This window comes from Podarcis filfolensis (genome assembly GCF_964270895.1).
Source record: "Podarcis filfolensis genome assembly, chromosome: 17".
NCBI lineage: Eukaryota > Metazoa > Chordata > Lepidosauria > Squamata > Lacertidae > Podarcis > Podarcis filfolensis.
Genome location: NC_139621.1, coordinates 15,927,131 through 15,950,889, shown reverse-complemented (window position 1 = coordinate 15,950,889; position 23,759 = coordinate 15,927,131). Strand labels below are relative to the sequence as shown.

The window sequence follows — 23,759 nt, the reverse complement described above, 5'->3', positions numbered from 1 at the left end:
AACCAATCAGATGGGCAGAATACAAATAAATTATGGTTATTATTGCCAGCACTATTTTTATGGAAAAGGAGGTGCCTGAACTCACAAGGGATGCCTCTCTTGTTCTCTTAGAATGGTAATGGCGCCCACATGAGAAGTGCCGGAACTGAGTTCCAGCTAAATAAAAGCCCTGATTATTACCATTCCTCAGTCATAATTAACTACTCAAGGCTGATACCATTGATATGCTTTTACTGCATTTTTTTTAAAAAAAATGTTATTAAGGGTGCAATCCTATCCATCCCTACCTCAGGGTGGATCACTTCCTACATGGGAACAGAGTGGAACTTCAATGCACAGGACCTGGAATGCCATTTATGGTAGAAAAGCATCAGACAAACGTTCTCCTTCTTCCTCAAAGGAGAGAAACTAACCTACTAAATGAACATTTAGGGTTTGTGTACACACACACTCTCTCTCTCTTAATGCATATGGTGTTTTACAGATTGTTTTCGGACAAACAACAAATTGACTTAGTCAACGGCAGTCTTTCAAACAGAAAGCTTTTGTGCTTCAGTTTCTCTTCATGGTTAACTTAAAAGGTAACTGCCTTGAGTGAACACCTGGGCAAGAAATGCACCTGCTATTCGCATATCACACTTCCCTATGTTCCTTCTTCAAATCACTGTCTGTGGGACCCTTATTACAATTCACGAACCCTGCAATACACTCCTAATGATGGCTTTCACCCCCCAAAAAAACGCTAAGGTCAGGTGATGCTACTAAATGCCATGATCAAAGCTCTTTAGAAGGTGAGGCAAATTTTCTTTTTTCCCTCCCACCGGGCAATCAGCAGAGCATCACAATCAATGTGGTGTATCATATAGTATTACGCAAACTTAATTATGCTATATTATGGGCACTGGGGTAACATCGCTAAGATCAATATAGCTAACACCAGAAAGAACTCTATGAAGCTTATTGCTTGTAACAGTGGTTGATACAGCCTTTCTTAAAAGGTGAGGAGGAACTTTTGTGACGATTTGAGTTTCCCACATGCATGGGAATAAGGGTGGGATGAGCCCGGTGCCAAGCTGTGTGAGATGCATCAATGCAATTTCCCGTAAGTCAGAAACTTGAAACAATACAGCTGCCGCGATGAGTGAATAGCTGATGGAGCTTGTGTGAGCTTCAGTGGCAAGCCAGGGCATTGCTCTAGTGTGAATGACAAGTGATGGACCGAATCGCAGGGGAGCTACCAATGAGTTATTAATGGTGACAGGTACACTACCTGGGAGACAGGTTGAGAGGGGGGAAAGATTATTTATAAGCGAATAGTTAACAGCTGTACCTACTGCTAAGCATTACATGGATGCCACAAACTGTAGAATTCAAATCGCGGGTTATTCAAGCACGAACAACTGCCTGTCACCAAACTTGCAGTGCATCGCTACAAATTAAGGTGGGAGAGATGAGACAGGGGCTGGAGCGATGCCTCGAACGGGAAGGCAATGTCATCATGGAAGCCGAGATAAGAACCGAAAAGAGCCGAGATAACTACGAGGTGAATTACGGTTCTTAATAACAACAATGAATTGGCACGAACAGCTTTTTAATTTTTTCCTGGGGGCTTTTCATAGGAGAGCAGATGCTGAATGGATCCAGCGCTGACAAAAATAAATGAGGAGAAAATCGCAGCAAAGGAAAGCGGGGGGTTGGGGCTCGGGTGACATGTTCAGAGAAGTTTTCTTTTTAATGAAAGAAATAATAAACTTCTGTGGTGAAGATAATCTCTTAACAGGCTTCGCCAACGGTGTGATAGTTGATTTGTCAAATCTGTAAGGAAGCGCACCAGCCTGGGAAGAAATTCTACCTATTGCGGCATTTGAGATGAAGCTGGCCCACATGCAGTATGAATTTTACAAATATTGGCTGCGTTAATGACTGTGTTTTCTTGCTGCAATAAACTGCAGTAATGCAAATGTGATCCTGGCCCAGCATAAGAACAAATTCTGAAAGTTTTCCACAAAGGACATGCCGCCCCTATTCAAATCACATAGCACCTCATTCCTTCTTTTCTCTAAGCTGAAAAGCTAAAGTACAAATCACAATACAATATTGTTCTCTCTCTGGTGTCTTCCTCAGCATTAAGATTGAGATTCTGAGCTCCTGTGGATTTTCTCCTCCTCATGGAATTCTGTGCCTTAATGTCGCTATAATAAATAATAAACAATATATCCATGAGTAACCCTTAAACATAACTGTGGGTTTCTTTTGAAGTAAAGCAGGAGCGAGGAATTTAAAAACAAACCAGCCTCACGCAGCCTGCTTTTCCATAAGGGTCCATCTTTATTTCAGCCACAAAGAAAGATCTAAACTGGATATTTACCTGGCAACTTAGCTTTTGGCATGAGCCAGCCAAAGTTGCATATTTTTAGGTCTTGGGCAGTGCTTAAGCATTTGCATGATTGTTCCAAAAGCAGGGTACGGGTGGATAGCCTAATGTGCTTTATGCTGTGGGAGGGATATTGCTGAAGTGCCTTCAACAGACTTCTCATAATCAAAGAGTGACGCCCTACTACCGCATTACACTCCATGCTGCCCCACACTCCATGCTGCTGGGTGTAATATGTCTCCTTGGACTGGTGCCTTCCAGCACCTGCCACAGGATCCTAACAGGCCAAGTCTTGCCTCTCCTTTTTTATATATATATTTAAACGAATTTTATTAACATCGTCAAGCAGTGATTAACATTCACATCTATTGTCACATCATACAAATGTAAATACAAAATTACTACATTACAATATATATTCTCTGCATGATCCAAAATATTTGGTGGCCCCCAAAAACTCTTTAGCAGCTTATCAAAAATCAAAACCATATTCTATTTAGAATGAAGTTGTGTTAGCAGAGGCAGACAGGAAAAATCAACTCAATACAGCTTTAGAGGTTTTGTGGAAGGATATGTTTGAAGGGACTATTCCAACATACAGAAAACACATTCAATTTAAAGCTTTCAAGCATAACTCATACAACCTAAGTTGTCAGCAGAAAGATCTGGCTACTTCAACTATTAGTACATCCAACTCTTTAACAATTAATTTTAGGACAGGTAGGAGTTAATTGAGAGAACTTTTGATAATGTTTTCTTCCCCAGAGGTGGGTATGGAGAAGAAAGAGTGCCTTTAAGTTTTGCCTCTCCTAATCTGGCACACTTTGTCTCTTGTTTACTGGACTTTGATGTTCTTCTGGCCATCACCCTATGCAACCTATGTCCACCCAATGCCACCCTAAGCTAGTATAGGGAACATTCTTTAATTCATGGGATTTATTGCATTGATATCCCATCTTTCTTCCAATGAGCTCATGCTTCTCTCTTCCTCCCTGTTTTATCCTCAGAACAACCCTGTGAGGTAGGTTAGGCCAGGAGGCTGTGACTGGCCCAAGGTCACCCAGTAAGTTTCAGAGCTGAGTAGGAATTTGCACCATTCAAACTGCTGCATTTTGCAGGGGAGAATACATAGAAGCAGGAGCCCAACTTTCATGTATTTAGTTGAGACGAACATGCCATCCATAACTTTATTTGCCTTTATTTTATCATGGGTGATATGACCCTCATATTGGTCACAGTCTCTCTGACAATGCCCAAACCTGTTTCCCTTTCAACTCTACATCTGCTCCAGTTTTGGCATTTGCTGTTCTCACATGGAAGCTCCCTCCAGATCAGCTGTTGAATTTATTTAATGCACCCCTCTGTTTTAAAATTGGATTTCCCTACCCACAATGCTGTGTAGGAGGAAATGACAGCTCTGTTAATAAAGGCATTCCTCCATGTTAGAATGAGACTTTATCTGCTGCTGCATTCTAACCTATCAACAGTGACTTAAAAGACATTACACACAAAATGTAAGGAAGGTGCTTTTTACCATATGTGGTGGTCCTGTAAAAAAGTAAAAGACTTCTGGGAAATGATATACAATGAATTGGAAAAAAAATGTTTAAGATAACTTTTGTCAAAAAACCAGAAGCCTTTTTACTTGGATTAACAGGGGATGAAATACCAAGGGACTTAAAAAGACGATTTATGTATGCGACAACAGCCACAAGAATGCTGCTTGCCCAGAAATGGAAAGAAGAGAAAGTACCAACAAAAGAAGAATGGATAACTAAGATGATGGACTATGCCAAAATGGCAAAGATGACCGTGAAGATCAGAGATCAGGATGAGAAAAAGTTTGAACAGGAATGGAAGAAATTTATAGACTATTTAAAAGACCACTGTAAATATATTAAAACGTTAGCAGGTTTGATATAACATTTATGAAAGTATATAATTGGAAATTAGGATAAATAAGAGGGAAAACAGAGTTTGGAGGAATAAAATAAGATGCAAGAAATCAGGGGGGAGAAAATTGGAATCCAGGGGAGAGGAGGGGGGAAGTCTATATTGTATCTTTGGAAAAGTACTGAATTTATAAAATATTGTGATTATAAAATTTGAAAATAAATTATTTAAAAATAAAAAATAAAAGAAATCACACACACACACACACACCTCACTTTGTGTATGTATGAGCTAAGTTTGCCTACCATTGGACATGCAGCAGAAGTGACTACAAATCCCAGGAAGGAAGGAAGGAAAGACAGTTTTCTGGAAAAAAAAATTGTAGGCTTTTGTATGTGTACAGAAGGAAAAGAAAAACAAAACCGAAATTCACTTAACCCCATTCACATGTCTAGCCGGCTGATTGTTTAAGTGTGATTTACTTCTTTAATGTATAAACTTCATCACAGAACCATCAGAATGTTTCCATTCAGCAAGCGCAAACAAACAAACAGAAGAGAAGCCACAAAATAATTATAAAACATATGGCGTGCACCACGGCTGTGTTTATTTTATGACAGTTAACTTTATTTACAGTGTAATCTGGGAAGAATTAATTCTCAAAGGACTTTACACAAAATATGGCCAGTTCCCCCCTCCTGCCCCACCTCACCCTCAAACCGCACACACCAGAGTTATGTTGTCAACCCGAGTAAATAAACTGTCCTAAGTGGAAATCTCTTGTTTTCTACAAACAAAATGCAATGCCTTGTTTTTTGTGTAATGGGTTCATTATGAATTCTTGAGTGACAAAAACTATACATTGCCAGCAGCAATAAAAGCCAGGATACTAGGAAGGAGGGCTGGTTTTTATACCATGCCAAAGTTTGGTGGAAACATAACATTTTAAAAGGCTTCCTCTGCCTGAATTTGCTTCTCAAGATGGTCTTGTGTTCACATTAGCCATGTATCTCTACAGCTTGAGAAGAGCTTTGTGCAAATATACTCTCTTTTTTGTTTTTCACAGTCGGTTATTATGGTAACATATTTCCAGAGACATTTGGAAGAGAGCAGTAACTCATTTTAGAAGCTAGTTACTAACTTGGCTCGATGTTTCAGGCAGAAGTATTAAATATTATGCAGGACAGCACCCAAATAACACCGCTTCTCAGGGAAGTTTTCAGAAACCAGGAAGGAAGAGCTTCTTGCCCCAAGTTATGCTTCAAAGCAGACCCGGTCTACCCTTGGCCTCTGTCCATACCTTCCCTTCCACACATAAGACACAAATGTAAGACTAAGGTCTAATTGATGCTGGGTTAGCTCAGTTGGTAGAGCATAAGATGCACAGGTTCGATCACCAACTTGGGCAAAAAAATCCTGCATTGCAGGGGATTGGACTAGAAGACTCTACATTTCTATGATTTTACAGATTCAATTGGTTTTACCACACTGCTGATGTTTGAGTTACAGTGCCATGGAAGCGCAGGGGGTGCTGGTCTCGCTTTGGTTCTTGGAATGCAGCTTGGAAATAAACTTGGAATGCAGTATTCAGCAGCAGCAGATTGTATGGAGGGGTGAAATTGCTTACCTGACCTCCTGGCCAGGTAAGCCTGCCTGATTACCCGAAGGAGGTGTGGCAAGGCAGCAGGGTGCAGTGCAAACACACCAGCAGAGCTAATGTGGCATTCCTGCAGGTGTGTTTGCACTGCACTGCCCTACCTGGCTCCTTATCTCTGGGAGGAAACGTAAGTGCCTTCATCCCACCATGGAGTCTGCTACTGTTCATCACTAGTGTTTGGGTGTTCAGAGGTGGGGTGAAACATGCCTTCTTCACTGAATAGCTTTTTCTCAGTTCTGCCAGTGTTTGTGGTTTGGTACTATGAGCTTCAATGGGAAAGCTGCACTGCTCCAGCACAGGAATGCCATTAGTTGTCTATAGTTTCTCATAATAATAATAATAATAATTATTATAATTATAATTATAATTATTATTTATTACTTAAACCCCACCCATCTGGCCGGGCCTCCCCAGCCACTCTGGGCAGTTTTCAACAGATTATTAAAAACACAATAAAACATCAAACATTAAAAACTTCCCTAAACAGGGCTGCCTTCAGATGTCTTCTAAAAGTCAGCTAGTTGTTTATTTCCCTGACATCTGGTGGGAGGGTGTTCCACAGGGCGGGCACCACTACCAAGAAGGCCCCCTGCCTGGTTCCCTGTAACCTCACTTCTCGCAGAGAAGGAACCTCCAGAAGGCCCTCGGTCCTGGACCTCAGTGTCTGGGCTGAACGATGAGGGGTGGAAACGCTCCTTCAGGTATACTGGGCTGAGGCCTTTTAGGACTTTAAAGGTTAGCACCAACACTTTTTCTAGAGATATAACAGATCACCCCCCCCCCAAATGTGGTAGTGGTGGAGTTTTATGAACATTTATGTCAGTCAAAAGTAGTGCTACCTCTGGCTTAGTGTGTCTAAACCGGGAAACGTGGTTAAGCTCTCTCATCTCTAACCGCAACCTATTTTCAACTAATGTACTCAGGGATTACCTTCACCCATGGACATTAAGACAATCCTCAGCAGCTTCCCTACAAGTCCTCCCTCTGGAATCAGGTACTGGTGTGGAATGCTCTCCCCAGGGAGGCTTACCTGGTGCTGAGATTGATGTATTTTAAGACCAAGGTGAAGACCTTCTGATTTGCCCAGGCCTTCTAGACAGAGGTGCCAAGTTGCACCAACATTGAGGGGGCCCATGGCATGAAGCGTTTAAACTAGACAGTAAAATTGGCTTCCAGGTGGAAAAATCAAAATTGGAGACAGAACTGTTAGAACCCAGTACTAAGAACTTGTCAAAAATGTACAATTTGCTGCTGAAATGGAATACACAAGATGAAACGGTTAAATCAGCCATGATTAAATGGGCTCAGGACATTGGTCATAATATTTTGTTTGCTGATTGGGAAAAGTTGTGGACCACCGGGATGAAATTTACGGCATGTAATGCCTTAAGAGAAAATATTATGAAAATGATATATAGGTGGTACATAACCCCAGTCAAGCTTGCAAAGATTTACCATTTGCCTGATAATAAATGTTGGAAATGTAAAGAAACTGAAGGTACATTTTTTCATCTTTGGTGGACTTGCCCGAAGATTAAGGCATTCTGGGAAATGATCTATAATGAACTTAAAAAGGTATTTAAATATACCTTCCCCAAGAAACCAGAGGCCTTTCTCTTGGGTATAGTCGGCCAAGGGGTGTTAAAGACGGATATAACTTTCTTTATGTATGCTACAACAGCAGCTAGAATACTCATTGCGAAGTACTGGAAGACGCAAGAGCTACCCACACTGGAAGAATGGCAGATGAAGGTGATAGACTACATGGGCTTGGCAGAAATGACGAGCAGAATCCGAAACCAGGGAAGAGAAGCAGCGCAAGAAGAATGGAAAAAATTCAAGGACTATTTAAAGAAATATCACAAAGTTAACGAAAGTTAGAATGATGTTGGATTGGAAAGTAAATGGTTACTATTAGCAATGGTTAAGACAAGGAGAATAAGGAAGATTAGTTTAAATCTAAATTAAAATAAGGGAAGATTTGCTGAGTAATTGATAAGAATTTGGAATACAGAAAAGGGAGGCATGAGGAAGTCGGGGAAGAAAGGTATAAGAAATTAGGATATGAAATGGTACATGTTTTTTTGTTTTGTTTATGTCTTTGTATGTTTATGTATGTTATGTTTATATGGAAAAAATTCTTGAATAAAAATATTATAAAAAAAAAAAGAGGGGGCCCATGGCATGCCCATGACATCATGTGTGCTCGGGCATCATGAGTGTGAAATCATGCCTGTCACACAAATGCAGAGGAGGCCAACCATGCCTCCTTTGCCAGCACGCCTTCCCAATCATCAAAGTGACGCACCAGTGCGAACACGCTTTGCTCTGGTGGGCCCCTTTAAGATTGTCAGGAAGCTCAACACTGAGGGGGCTCGGCCCCCATAGAGTTGGCCAACCTGCTTCTCGATGTTTTAGCATTGGCTTGTATTTTAATCTAGCTGGCACTAGCTCATTGTGGCTGTTCTGTTTGCTTTGTTATTTTTATTGCTGCTTTATTGTGTTTTTAAATTATTGTTAGCCACTCTTGAGAGCCTCGGGGCTACAGAGCAGGATATAAAATGCTTAAAATAAAGGTAATGGTTTATTTTATGACTGCTTGTCGTGGTTAGTTTCTATACCTCATAATAACTGGAGTTACAGGTGCCCTTGAGGTAACAAAAACAAGGGAAGGGAAGCACCAATTCCTACATCCTTCCCAAACACGTTTCCCCCGTCTCAAGTCTTGGTAGCTTGGTCATGATGGAAGATTACCATCTTTCAGTTGTAAATGAATCCTTTCTCCATTCTACCTGGGATGTGGGATTTTTTGTTCAGCCAAAATAATCTATTTCCAATCTGCATATTTTGAAATAAATGCACACCACTAAAACATGTCTACCTCTCTCTCCCAAACATGTGGCAATCCTTGGCAAAATACCTAAGTAGTTTCTCAGAGTTTGTATGATGTGGCCATAATTGCTGTACCATTAGTCTGCACTTTTGCCGCCTTAATATTCCACTTGCATAAAACATATTTCTTGCTGGGCAGGCGAAATTGTCCTTAGGGTGGTATTCAGTGCTAGTCCTACTCAGAGTAGACCCACTGGAAGCTAACAGAGATGACTAACTTAGGTTTATTAATTTCAGTGGGTCTGCTATGAGTAGTTCTTAGCTGAATACAACAAGACTACACATTTCCTGATGAGACAACATTAAGATTCTACCACTCACACAATTTTCCCCTGCCATAAAAATGGCTATGGGTAGTTTCAGAATGTTAAAGCTATGCCCAAAATTCTGATTCAGAACTTTTCAATTCAAAGCAATCTTTGTTGCTTTTTTTCTTTTCTTTAACCCTAGTACTTGCAGTTATTGGTTACTGGTGTCTTACAAAGCCAAATGAGCAATTATTGGGAATAATTTTTCAGATGCTGGGAATGCTGCACAACAAAATATAAGTGAAGCAAACAGAAATGCAAAGTTTTAGAACACATTCTAAAACATTCTTACGTGTTAATGGGAGGGAAAATCTATGTTCTCATCACTTTCTTTTATTTTTAAAAATCTGTCCATATCAATTTTAAACTTATTAAGCATTAAAAGCCATTTCTCGCTATCTTCAGCACTGTACTTCTGACTTCCTTGAAGGCAACAATAAGTGTTAATGACATTTACCCCTTCTGATAAGAGTCATTCTCACTTCACTATTATTCCTTGTTATTGCATAGGACAGGCATTAGCAGTGCACTGAAAGATCAGTGCTGGGAGAGAAACAGCTCCCCTTGAGATGTCTTAGACTTCCAAGAAAAAGCACTAAATCAATGTATGCTAGAGAAACGGAAAGTCTGATTCTTTTGGGACCTTCACAGTTTTTAACTGTGGCCCTAAAATTTCAAGACTGCCTAAAGACAGTGCCATTAGCATACCACAAATGAAAACTAGTCCCTAAATTTCAAAAATTCAGGTACATAGGTGTCTAAATGGGATAAAAAACCCAAGCCCGCTCCAGTAATTAGAAAAGATTGTGACATTTACTGAAGATTGGAAACGTCCCATAGACTTTTTGCATGGAAAAGGAAAAGAAATAAAGACATTTGGATTTGAGGAAGATAATGTTTGTTTATAGAAAGTGGTTTTGTTGAGTGATCTATTGGAGTGGATGGAGTGGCGTCTCCACCCCCATCGTTCAGCCCAGACACTGAGGTCCAGCTCCGAGGGCCTTCTGGCAGTTCCCTCCCTGCGAGAAGGGAGGTTACAGGGAACCAGGCAGAGGTGGTGGCACCTGCCCTGTGGAACGACCTCCCATCAGATGTCAAGGAGATGAAGAACTATCTTACTTTTAGAAGACATCTCAAGGCAGCCTTGTACAGGGAAGTTTTTAATGTTTGATGTTTTATCATGTTTTTAATATTCTGTTGGGAACCGCCCAGAATGGTTGGGGAAACCCAGCCACATGGGCAGGGAATAAGAAGTAATAATAATAATAATAATAATAATAATAATAATATGGTATAGTAATTGCAGTAATCAACCAGAGTCTTGAGCTTACCCACAGTCAAGTAAGTCCCACTGAAATCAGGAGGCGGTTGGTGGAAGGAGCATGGCTCTTTACACGCAGGAAGTCCCATCTTCAGTCTCTAAGCCAGGCATAGGCAAACTTGGCCCTCTAGATGTTTTGTGACTACAACTCCCATGATCCCTAGCTAACAGGACCAGTGGTCAAGGATGATGGGAATTGTAGTCCCAAAACATCTGGAGGGCTGAGTTTGCCTGTGCCTGCCCTAAGCATCTCTAGTTAGGACAGATAAAGACTACCATCTAAATCCTGAATTGCTGTTTGTAGTCAGTATAGACCAGGTGGGCAGGGTATAAATAATAAAATTGTTGTTGTTGTTCATATAAAGTGGACAGAGGAAGAATCAGAAGTTCTTTAGTTTCTGAACTTTCTCTTTTCTTCTTTCTCTTTTAAGCTCTTTTCTACTTCTTTTTCTTTCTCTCTCTCTCTCTTTCTCTCTCTCTCTCTCTTTATGTTTTTATCTTATTTAGATTAATGCTGGATTAAAAAAAGGTGCCTGGCGTGCTCTGGTCCATGGGGTCACGAAGAGTCGGACACGACTAAACGACTAAACAACAACAACAACAACAAAGATATTTGAGAATAAGCTGGGTATTTTTCTTTATAAACTCTAATAAAATTTATTTTAAAAAGCAAGGAAAGATCATGACACTGAAAGGTTCAGAAATAACCCGTGGTTGAATGGGTAATGGAATGACCCTTTCACTTATTGAGGCACACAGTGTTTCACGTGGCAAGGCTTCCATACAAAGGCAGTTTGTGTTGGCTTTATGTTTCACCTCCCACCTATACAATACTGAACGAGATATTTCCTTTAGAGTATGTCCAGATGGCAACTTTCCATAAGGCACCCACTCAGATGCTGCAAAAGGCAAGTAAGGAGCCATGGGATAAATGTAAGAAGCGAGCTTACAGCAGTCCCATGAAAGTCCCTGTTGGCCAGGATATAACCAAAGTCTAGATCAGGGGTAGTCAACTTTTTTTATACCTACCGCCCACTAATGCATCTTTCTTGATGGTAAAAATTTCCTTACCGCCCACCAGTGCTCGATAGAAGGAGGATTCAGCTTGTGCTGTAGAACCCCCTACCGCCCACCTAGAATCCTGAAATGCCCACTAATGGATGGTAGGGACCAGGTGGACAAACCCTGGTCTAGATGATGTCTGCTGTTCCTGTGAGATTTTAGAGATCAGAAAGAGTACAGTGGTATCTTGGTTTATAACCATAATCTGTTCCGGAGGTCCGTTAGTAAACCAAAGGAGGTTGGAACCCAAGGCACGCTTTCGCCAATGGAGCCTCCAAAAATGTTTTGTTCGCAATCCAAAAAAAAAGGGTTGTAATCCAAAAAAAGGTTGCAAACCAGGACACGCACTTCCGGGTTTGATGTGTTTGTAATCCAAACCGTATGCAAACCAAGGTACCACTGTAGACCCAAATCCACCAAGTGACAGTCAACTAGGCATGCCCATACTGGACACCAGTGACTCTCATAAATGACTTTACTGAGCATGCCCAAGAGAACAGATAAGTCTTCACTGCTGACACCCATGGGTGCTGTTTGGCAAGTTCACCTGAAGAAAAACAGCAGGGTTCCACTCTGAAACTTTGTGTAGAATCAGGCTCCCTTTCAAATAAGTTTTATGATTGAATATTTATTTGGGGTTTTTTTAAAAAAAAAATTTTTGGATAAAAGCCACAAATGTTTAAGCAAATGGTATTAAGCTTGATCTTATTTAAATGTTTGAAATCAACCTATAGACCACTTTTTACATTAAACCTGATGTTTTGTTTGCCTTGATGGCCTTGATCACTAGAATAGCAAAGGGCAGTATGATAAAATACTCCTTGTTATGTTCTGTGGGTTTGTGATTTTTTTAATAACAGCTGCTGCAAAATAAATACAGACCATGAACTCCAGTCCTGGCACGTAAACAGCTTTACAATGTGGTTTTTATGAAGGAAGCACACATGATTGTGGCTTCGCTTGCAGAGGCTTTCAGTGTCTGTGCCCCAGTAATTCTACCCCACTGTGTTAGGGCTCATCTTTTACACCTTCCCAGAGGAAGTTGGACAGAGGCCTATTAGGTGCATTGCACCATCAAAACAGAAAGAGGGGCGCATAGCTTAGCTATGACAGAATGAATGCTCTGGAGCATGTGCCAGTCTCCAGCGTGGTTTACACAGTTCTGTTGCTGACACCACACTCAGTTGCGCTTCAATGTGCAGCCCATCTGCGTTAAGCCCTCTCTTCCAGGATTGCCAGGACTGGAGTTATGCTCTCTCCTCCTAAACCACAAACTGTAGCCAAGAACAAACCTTGGCTACAGATAAGTGTTCAACACAAGAGAGCTAACCAAGATCTTGGAATCCTTGGCTTAACTGCTGTGCCACACTGAGGACCGAGAGGAGAAAGTGGCTGCAGTCTCCTTGCTGGAAGCCGGCACATTCATGCTCAGCCAATGCCATGGTTTAGCTTAGCATTATATGTGAATGTCTGCAAGATCGGCAGCAGGAGGAATATCGTGCCTTCATGGCTTGTTTGTGGGCTTCCAGGCAGCATATGGCTAAGAAAAAAAGATTCTAGACAGGATGGCTCCAAGGCAGATCCAAGAGTGCCGTTCTCCTCTTTCTCTGCTGCTATGAAAAGCTGATTCATGCTTTCACTGTTGTTATCTTTGACAGAAATGTTAGGTTGATTGAAAATGCAAATGCACAATTAATAGCATTAATTAACCTTCATTGTGGATACAAAGTTTATATTGCTGCAATATTGCATGCAGACATATATTACATTTATTAAGGGGACAAATGGGTTTAAATATGAGCTAATAAAAGCTTTGCTGTATTCTGTGAGAGTTCGCCCGCACTTCAACACACCTCAACTGGTGATACTCTGCTACCCAAGTTATGTACATATGCATAAAATTACAGGAACCAAGTAACAGGCATGCTTGCCCAGGTTCCTTACCATATCTCATTGCCCAGCAACACAGTCTACAGCCAACTGCTAACCAAGTCAATATGTTTGGTAAGACTCGTAACAGCTGTTCTAACTTGCCTAGATAATTATTCTCCTATAACCCAGCAAATATTCAGTACACTGTTGTCAAGCATAATAATCACACCGAAGCCTTGAAGGCTATGGTGTGATTGAACTTTAGCCAGATAAAGTGACCTTTAACCTAATGGTGTGTTATAGGGCTTTACAGCATTCAACTATGTGGCTCGCAGTGTAGCTGTTAACAATCCTGTATATATAAGGGCCTAACTACACATGATGCTAAATGTGTCATTGGCAATCATACCTGTGGTTTGTTTATTTAATATAGCAAGGGCAGGAGGGGGATTTTCCAGAGATCACAGTGTGCAGGAAGGGGAAGTTTAAGCCTACCTTCCACAGCTGCAATACAGGGGAATCACCCCCATACTGCAATTAGAGAAGGGAGAAAAGGGTTCCGACTGGAGCCAATGGGAAGTTTTCTTCTGTTGCTCATTGAAGCAGAGGGAGGGGGTGATTTCCCCCAAAATCATGGCTGGGAAAGGAAGGGTTAAACCTCCCCTCCCCGTGCAATGAGGTCCCTATAGAAAATTGGGTACATGTAAACTAAACAAAAGCCACCAATGAGATTGCTTGGAAATGAATTTAGCATCACCTATAGTTAGGTTGTAAGGGATGCGGGTGGCGCTGTGGGTTAAACCATAGAGCCTAGGACTTGCCGATCAGAAGGTCGGTGGTTTGAATCCCCATGATGGGGTGAGCTCCCGTTGCTCAGTCCCTGCACCTGCCAGCCTAGCAGTTCGAAAGCACGTCAAAGTGCAAGTAGATAAATAGGTAACCGCTCCGGCGGGAAGGTAAACAGCATTTCTGCACGTCGGCTCCCTTGGCCAATAAAGCGAGATTAGCACCGCAACCGCAGAGTCGGTCACGACTGGACCTAATGGTCAGGGGTCCCTTTACCTTTACCTTATAGTTAGGTTGTAGGTCTTTCGGATTCCACAGTAAAGATGTGAGAGCTGCTTAGCTGTGCAGCTGTAACTTTTTAAAACTCATCGAAACATGGGTAGGGCCCCAGGTTGGTGGTGGAGGACATGCATTGCCTGTACAAGGTCCCAGATTCAATCCCTGGAATTCCTTCAGGAAGATCTGAGAAAGATTCCCATCTGAAACCCTGGAGAGCCACTGAGGCTCAGTGTAAACAATACTGAGCTAGCTAGACCAATATAATTCAGCAGAAGATAGCTTCCTCAGTGAGGAGGTGCAAAGAGGACAGAAAGTGCCTCACACACCCCACCCTCAATCCAGTCTCAGGGTCCCTTCCAACTCTACAATTCTATGATTCTAAGTCCAGCTTGAGCAATTAGCCTCTCCCAGACCATGACTTTAAGAACAGCAAAAGAAGCTGGGAAGGGAGAAGAGGAGTTCAGGGATGTTAAAAAAATAATTTTATGAGTTATGTGTCTTTGTTTCTCAATTTCATCCTTTTACAGTTTTTGTATGTATTGTGGTAGTTTATGCATTGTGACCTGCAGTTATTTTTTTAATTGATAATAGTTTAATAATTATTTATTGTAATTGTTAAGAACGAATTTCTGTTTAATTATTATTTGCTGACGTTTTGAGTTAATTCTATAGCGCACTATTATATTCTAACAGATTGTTGAATATTACTTTATTTGATATACAGTGGACCCTCTGGATACGGATTTAATTCGTTCCGGGGGTTAGTGCACGCCTTGAAAAATCTGTAACTAGAGGCGCCACCTCTGCGCACGCCACAGCGCAATAAGAGCACTTCTGCACATGTGTGCAATGTGCAGAGCATTTCTGCGCATGCGCAAGCGGCGAAACCTGGAAAAATACTTCCAGGTTTGCCACTTTCGCAACCCGAAGATTACATATCCGGAGAGGTACGTAACCTGAGGGTCCAGTGTAGGTCATTCCATTTTAAAGTTATGTCTTCTTATGGCTTTCTGCATTGGATCGGATTATTATAAGGTGTGTGTTCTTTGTTGTATATTTTGTTGCTGCAAACTGCCTTGTGTATAGTAATACAGAAAGGCGGACTGCACATTAACAGTGGAGTGGAATGGAATGGAAAGGAAAGGAAAGGAAAGGCCTAACTTGCTTTAAGCAAGCTTCCTATGTTCCTAAAGTAAATTGTCAGGGTTCTGACCACCTGATTGTCAATCCTGATCATAGTTAGTTATCAAAGACCTATAGGTGACAACCTTATCCATATGTCATGTTATACAGTGGTACCTCAGGTTACATACGCTTCAGGTTACAGACTCCGCTAACCCAGAAATAGTGCTTCAGGTTAAGAACTTTGCTTCAGGATGAGAACAGAAATCGGGCTCCGGCGGTGCGGCAGCAGCAGGAGGCCCCATTAGCTAAAGTGGTGCTTCAGTTAAGAACAGTTTCAGGTTAAGAACGGACCTCCGGAACGAATTAAGTACTTAACCTGAGGTACCACTGTATTATAGTTTGTTTCTGTACCAACTTTTGGGCACAACTTAAACAATATAGTGCAATTTAATACAGAAATATCTCAAAAACCAAATACTTCCATCCCCTTGCTGGAGGGCAGGGGAAGAAGGATCCCAAACATGGGAGAAAGAGCAGTAGCAAGGATCCTGGGTGGTGGTGGTGAGAAAGCATGGTACCCGTTCTTAAAAAGTTTTAGTGCTGGAGAAGTGTCTTTGCTGTTTATGATGCAACAGAACTAACAGTCTGCAACATGTTATGCTGCAGATCAGTCCTGCAGATATACAGTCATTCCAACAGGTAATTAAGAAGCAGGCATTGGCCTCCTTCTGCAACACCTACTCACTACAATGTGACGACCCCCCCCTCCCATTTATCATGAAGAAGTTACAGAATCTAGTCTTTGAAAATTGTGGTTTTTTTAAAGTGATTTTCGCTCTTGAAAATAAATGCATTTTAAGCTCCACATAGAAAACTAGTCTGCTTAGGATACTAGCCTTTTTACTCACCTTTTATTATTCAGACCCCAGGAATTTACACTTAAGTGCATAAGCACACATGGCATCGTTTAAGTGAGAAATGTACATCTGTGTTCACAAGGCATAGGCCTCAATCTAAAGCATATGTACGTGAAGGCACATATCCACATTTTCAGAGAAGAGGGGAAAATCAGCGATAATCTTTACATAGGATTTTTAAAAATTACATTTTAACGCACCCGTAATCATTTAACCCTTAAAAGCAAGTTTATAACATTTTAACAACTTATTCTAATATATTTGCGATGCTTTATATGGTAGTCTCAGTTTGTCCAAAGCTCTTGAGGATAGAGTGAAAACAGGAAAGGAAAAGATTATTAGAATCTATCTAACATTTAGTCTTCACTATTGTTGGCATCCACATAAATTTCTTCCCGAGTAGGTAGGCAAAGCTAAACACTGAAATAGGGAACAGGCTCGTTTGTCACAAGATGTATAGTACCTGTATATTGTGCCTCATATTTCAGGTTCAAGAAATTATAGAAACCTACCCTTTCTTTAAAAAAAACACACAAATGAAATCTGGGGATTTGGGGGTTGTGGTTCATAGGGGAGTCGGACTGCCCTCCATTCCCTAATCGAAGCTGGCACCGTTATGTATAAGATTATATTCTACTGATTTCAATGGAAATGATAACTTATGCTGCCTTGGAACGTGAAAGATGGAACTGTTCCAGAGTTCAAAACAAGTCTTAACTACTATGGTATAAATCCAACATGAAATATTGAAGATTGTTTGTACACAACAAATGAATGGGCTGCTTCCATTGATCAAAAGGATGGGGTAGGAAGTCCCTTTTCACCTGTTCCCATAGGAGCCAATTCCTAGGGGCCATGGGGGCTTTGGCCCCCACAATAAAATATTTGAGGGGGCTGGGCACCCCAAAGTTGATGGACATTCCCATTCAAATGGTGTGTGCGCACTGTGTAATGAAATCGATTGTGCGGGGTGGGGCTTACCTGCGCCCCCACAATGTTTTATTCAAGTTGGCACTCCTGCCTGTTCCAAAGGGGAAATGTCCTTATTTTGCCTTTTGGAGAAATGTATTTCAAGCATGTTACTATGTACATGCACTGGAGTTGTGGGTCTTCCTCTGGATCTCCGGGGAGCCGATGCATCTTGACTCTAGCATACAAGCACATAAATGCCAACACATGGACACAAAATGCCAGCTGGTCTCTGTTTTCCATCCACCCTGAGTGGTCTAGCTGAATACAAACTTGATTGTGGCTGCTTTCTTTTTACAAAGCTTCCTAATACTTAGCAGTACGTTCAATCTCACAACCGATCTGGTTGCAACTCAGACACATCCTGCAACATTTACCAACGAGTAGAAGTTGGTACACAGCAAGAAGAGACTTCGTTGATGTATAATGTGGAGGTAGGTATGCTTCAGGTAGCAATGGAGGGCAGAACATGGGTATTACAAATACCCAATAGTCTGTATAATATGAAATCAGATCAGAAACCTTCACCAGCCCCGGTCATAATGAAGTTTGCATTAAGGTATTCAAGGCTGCAGCGCTAAGCAATTTTACCAGTGAGTAAGCCACACTATGTGGACTTACCTCTGAGTAAAAAGGCACTGGATGGCATTGCAAGAGTGACTGAAGGTGCACACTGCCAGCTGAATGCTGTCGCTTCTGTGTTCAGCTGGCAGCAGTCCTTGCAACATTTGGAGTTGTCACATCCCCCCCCACCTGCCTTTGAAAGAACAACCAGCAGCTGAATGCATCTGAGACAGCTCCACATGATTGTTTAAACACAGGAGGCTTTCTTTCTTTCTTTTTCCCAATCACAGAAGGCTTGCTGGAGATTATTCTATCTTCACTACTTGCTTTAGGCTGCTAACAAATACACACTTACCTGGAAGTAAGCCCCACTGAACTCAATGGGCTTATTTCTGTACAGACATTTTAAGGAATCCATGGCATAATGATACTGATATGTGTTAATTGTAAAGAAGGTTAACACAGGGTTGCCATATTTCAAAAAGTAAAAACCAGGACACCCTGAAAGTTGTTGAGCGATTTTTCAATTGACTCATCTAAGATCCAGGACAAAGCACCATCTTTCAGAAATTTCCCCCGGATGTCAATTCCACCTTTGAAATCCCTGTGAAATCCCAGAAAAATCTGGATGTATGGCAGCCCTAGTTAACAACTTGCAGGGTGGAAATCTGGTGGTTTTCAATTTAGGCTGTAGAGAACAATGGTGGGACTTTAAACCTTGGCTTGATTCCTGTAGAAGGGCTTTCCATACCATTATATGAACAAATACTACTAGGAACAAACTACTAGGAATACCTTTTCAGCACCACTAACCACACTGAAATTTTACATGAAACCTACATATTCTAATGGAATGCAATTAATACACTTTGGACATTCATTTGTATTAATCTTCTAGACCCTAAACCATAGCTGATGAACATGGTATGTGTGTACAGTCAAGAGGGCTAATTCATGTGAGCTAAAGATAATTTAATTTGAACTCTCATTTTTCTCATTCTTTAATAATGTTTATTTCAAGCTCAGTCAATGACAGCTACATGTCTTCTTTGATTATTATAGGAATATGGAGATCCTTGAGGATCTATAAAACATTTGCGAGTCATTGGCTGCTTCAGGACTGTTGCTGTTTTACGGGTGGGATTCAGTCACACACCAACAAACTCAGGTTGCACAATTAAAGTGGATTTGGCACACTTGCACAACAAGTCTGTGAGTAAGGAAAGAGAATTTCTGTACTAAGGAAAGTGGCGAGAAAATGCACTGAAAAAGAGTGGGGTGGCATTTGTTTGTCTCGACATTGCATGACCTCACAAAAACCCAAATCAGAATCAATGCTCAATAAGCTGTGGATATTGTATAAACTTTGTACAAACAGGGATGGATAAACAGGTAATCTGGAAGTAACTATATGCTCTCCCCCACCCCAGCATTCCTGCTATGCTGTAAAGATATACAATATGAATGTTCTTGGGTACTTCTCCATAGCAGTAAGATTGGTCAAAACTTTCATTAGCAACACTTCCCCTTCCCTCCCATCTCCGTTGCGCATGGCATAATGAATTCATCCTACACTGCAAATAAGTGGCAATGCTAAGAGGTTGCGATTTTTAGTTTGGGAGTCATCATTCGCCCATGCACTAGGTTAGTTCCTACCTGAAGGATGTAACCCCGAACGTAGTCCCGAAGTGTCCAGCCCAAACCATGCAGGATGTGCAACACTTCTTCCTGTTTCAAGACGCTGAAGAGTCGGTCCAGCAATATCTTCAGTCTCACTGGAACGGCCTGAGTCCCGTAGAGCATTAGGCTGCTGATGTCAAACACTACATTGGATTGTACAATCTCCACTTGAGTTGGGTGGTACAGATGCTGCGTGCTAAGCTTGTCCAAAGCTAGGAGGGAAGAAGACAGAGAGTTGAGGAGAATCTAGCACATAAGCACAGTGTGAATTTCTACACAAAGGCCTCAGTGGGAGTTATTGTTAAACAAAAAAAGGAGTGGGGAGAGAACCTGAAGGCAAGGTGGATGAAACACATATTATTTGGATGTGGTACCATCATGGATTTCAAATCCCTGCTAGACAGTGGTATGCAACATATACAGTGGACCCTCCAGATATGAACTTAATTCATTCCGGGGGTCCTCATGTACCCTGAAAAGTCCTCAACATGAGGTGCTGCTTCTGTGCATGCGCACAGCACGATAGAGCGCTTCTGCGAATGCATGCATGGCGAAACCTGGAAGTATACACTTCTGGGTTTGCTGCATTCACAACCTGAAAATTACATTACCCAAAGGTAACATAACCCAAGGGTCCACTGTATATTTTAAACTGAATTTCTTGCTACCTCCTTTGAAAACACTTTTATGGCTCAATACCTTAATTATTAAAAGAGGAAGAACAGATGAAACATACTTCAACAACAGTGGCATTCACTAAGAAACTGTCACGAGCAATAGAATTTAATAATATGGATGAACTTTTAATCGCTTTAAAAAATTTAGCTTACCATGTTGCCTGGAAGACAATTTTGTCATGCATAGGTGCAAATTCAATTGCACACCTATGCAACAACACTTTCCTAAAATCATGCCCTCTTGCTTCCTTCCCCCCTTTTCTCCATAAACTCCCAAAGCAGCCTAACCTTCTGACAGACCCACTTTTTGTCACATGAACATAAGGAGTAAATAACCAGACTTAACACAACTTCCTATATGCAGTCCATGAAGGAACCTATGTAACCTATGAGTTAGAAAAATGCCCCAAAGCTCTAGTTTTGAACTGTTCAGTTTACTTCTAGAAGACAGAAAACCAGAGATTACAGCATTAGTGGCAAAAGTTTGCACAACAGCCTAGAAAATATGTCAGTTGTTCTTACCTCCTAGGTCAGCGTAGACCATTTATCTCACTTTTAAATTACTAAGACTTCAATTTTTGTTTTTCCTTTTCCTTTATTTTATCTTTACTAGTATTTGTTGTATTAAATAGAGTACAGTGGAATTTTAATATATATTAACATCTCTATACAAAAAATGGAGGGGATCAACCCATTTCTGGTCTGTATCGATTTTTCAATGTGCTAATTCATTATTTACTTATTAGTTAACATTATGTCTTGCCTTTCCTCCAAAAGGATCCCAGGGTGGCAGGTCCATTCTGTACTGTTTCTGCATTAATCTGATATATTTGTACAAAATTTTGATGCATGCAATTGGACAACATTTTGTTAGAAAACATATACCTCTTTTGGAAGCAAAATCTGAAGGATGGTACTGCGAACTGGATCACTTTGCTATAAATACTGTAAAGGTGCAATTCTCCTCCATCCCTTCTTCTTTACCTAGAGCAGGAATCCACCAGCACTCAAGGCATTTTACCATGCAGTTAACGCAGCAAAATTGATAGTGCTGAACTCTTCACACAAACGAAATACTTGTGGCATCCTTGCTCTTTGCTATACTGAATGACTACCATGCATAAACTTTGATATCCAACTTCACGACCACCTGCCACAATCTAGCTCTACAGGAAATATTGCTGGAGTAGACAGGGGAGGGGACCATGGCAAATGCCATTTCAGAGCACATATGGCCACCATTACAACTAGTGTTCCCTCACAACTTTGAAGTTCATTTAATAAGAAAGAGGACTCATTAATGCTTCATTATGTAAAATGCAGTGAACTTGCTCTATGGTACTATACACACACAGAGAGAGAGAGAGAGAATGGAATTTTGTCAGCCTTTAAAATAATGTTGTAGGGGGTCCTCTACCTCCTCCTGCAGTTTGGTATCTTCTTTGCTTGTGGTCACTGGAGAGTTCATGTACTCTTGATAAATTGCTTTCTTCCATCCACAGCGTAAATGCCCTTATCATTTCCCTGCTGGCTTCATTCAGCACATCTGCCCTGAGGGACACTTTGTCAAAGAGTTCTGGTTTCCTCGTACTTCATTTCTTGCTGCTGATTTGTCTGATCTTTCCTATTCTAGCAGTTTAGTCAACCTTGAATAAATAGGTTTTTAAAAATTAATTTAAAGTTCGCAAAAGATAAGGGATTGTTAAGCTCGGGGATTGAAGTCCTCTGCCTCTCCGCAAAGCATTCGCACTGCAGAAGTATGAAGGGCGGCGTTCTGCCAAATAGACTCTAAAATATTATTTTTTGAATTCAAATTTACAAGCCAGCCAGAGAGAGCGACATATTTTCTATATAATCACTAATGGTGGCATTGCTGCAATATATAGATGTATTTCAATGCAAGAACAGCACACATTTGTAAACTTGACTGCTGGATGAAGAAATGCCTTTCAGATATAACATTCCCAGCCTTCCAAGTATGGTGAGGTGTGTGTGTGTTTGCTGTGGGTTCTTGCACTCCCACCCTAGCCAAATTTCCATTCTCTTTCATCACAATTCGCTAGCTAATGCTGTGCGCCCTCCAGATACTACAGACTACATCTAAACCTTGGTTTATTACCCCTCTTAAGGCTCCCAAACTATTTGAATTCCTTGACTTCTTCGGCTCATAGATATGCCTTTGTAAAGGCAAGATTCAACACCTTCCCATCGAACGTGCTGAGAAATAGATTCTCCAATGGACAGATCGTTGCATCACATAATTCTTGACTGTGCTTTTCACTCATCGGCCAGGAGCAAGTTTCTTGCTCAATATCTAAAGGGAATTGCCGATGATACGAATGAAGCCAAACTGAGATATCTATTAAATGATGATGACCCCCTAAGATCACTCATGGTTGCCAGATTCTTGATCAGCGTCCTATCCCTAAAGAAGAGAAACGGACTCCTGTGCGGCTCGGATAATCCCTTTAAACTATGATCTATGTTTTAGGTTGTAATTAGGTGATATCACCATGGATGTCTTCTACTAATTTATAAGCAGAGGGCGATGTTTATGTTACAAATTTATGTAATGTATGATGTTGGTCCTTTGTTTTTGTTTTGCTTTGGTTCTTGTCTGTTGTTTGTAAGTTTTGGCGGTTTTAAATTTGGAGGTTTAAGTACATTATGTTGGTATGGGAAACTGTCGTGTGATGGGCCAATGGCCGTAATAAAGATCAATACAAAAAATACAATACAGACTACAACTTTCCATCAGTCCCAGGGCCAGCCTGGCTAATTCTCAAGGACGATGGGAGATGTAATCTGGTACATCTGAAGGGTACCATGTTGACCACTCCTGGAATAGCATTACACCTGCACTAGTGACAATTAACGCTTATCAGATTAGGGTTTGAAAATCCACTTCCAATAGTAGTTTCAAACACAGTTTACATAAGTAATCCCACTTAGAATTAACCACAGTTGGAACTGACAAAGACAGAGAGATTAAGGCACTCCACAGAAGGGAGAATGGATTCATGTAGGAGGGCGGAGATAGACTGAGCTGTCTACCATGTGCCCAATTGCGTGTCCAAAAGCATTACATATGCACCAAGCCTTAATCCAGGCTTCCTCAACCTCGGCCCTCCAGATGTTTTGAGACAACAATTCCCATCATCCCTGACCACTGGTCCTGCTAGCTAGGGATCATGGGAGTTGTAGGCCAAAAACATCTGGAGGGCCGAGGTTGAGGAAGCCTACCTTAATCGGTAATGGAAAATGCTTAAAGGCCTTGGTGCTGTGGGAAATTCCTTGAGCACCTCTTTAGGCTTATTCTTTTTGCGCTTGAGCTTATATTTCGTTTTATTTTTCTTTAAAGTCAAGAGGTTGTATTTGTATAA

At 41.1% G+C, this 23,759-nt stretch overlaps 1 protein-coding gene across 13 annotated transcripts in view; it reads right to left on the bottom strand.

Moving 5' to 3' along the window:
- The window catches only part of BNC2 (basonuclin zinc finger protein 2), a 398,619-nt gene that overhangs the window by 92,400 nt on the left and 282,460 nt on the right, over positions 1–23,759 (bottom strand). For all 13 annotated transcript variants that reach the window (XR_014542972.1, XM_083592926.1, XM_083592931.1 and 10 more), the window contains one exon: positions 19,676–19,911. Coding sequence is in view for 12 of the 13 variants with exons in the window: in XM_083592926.1 (XP_083449052.1) it covers positions 19,676–19,911 (236 nt within the window). In the remaining variant the exon portion in view is untranslated. The remainder of the gene's footprint in view (positions 1–19,675; positions 19,912–23,759) is intronic.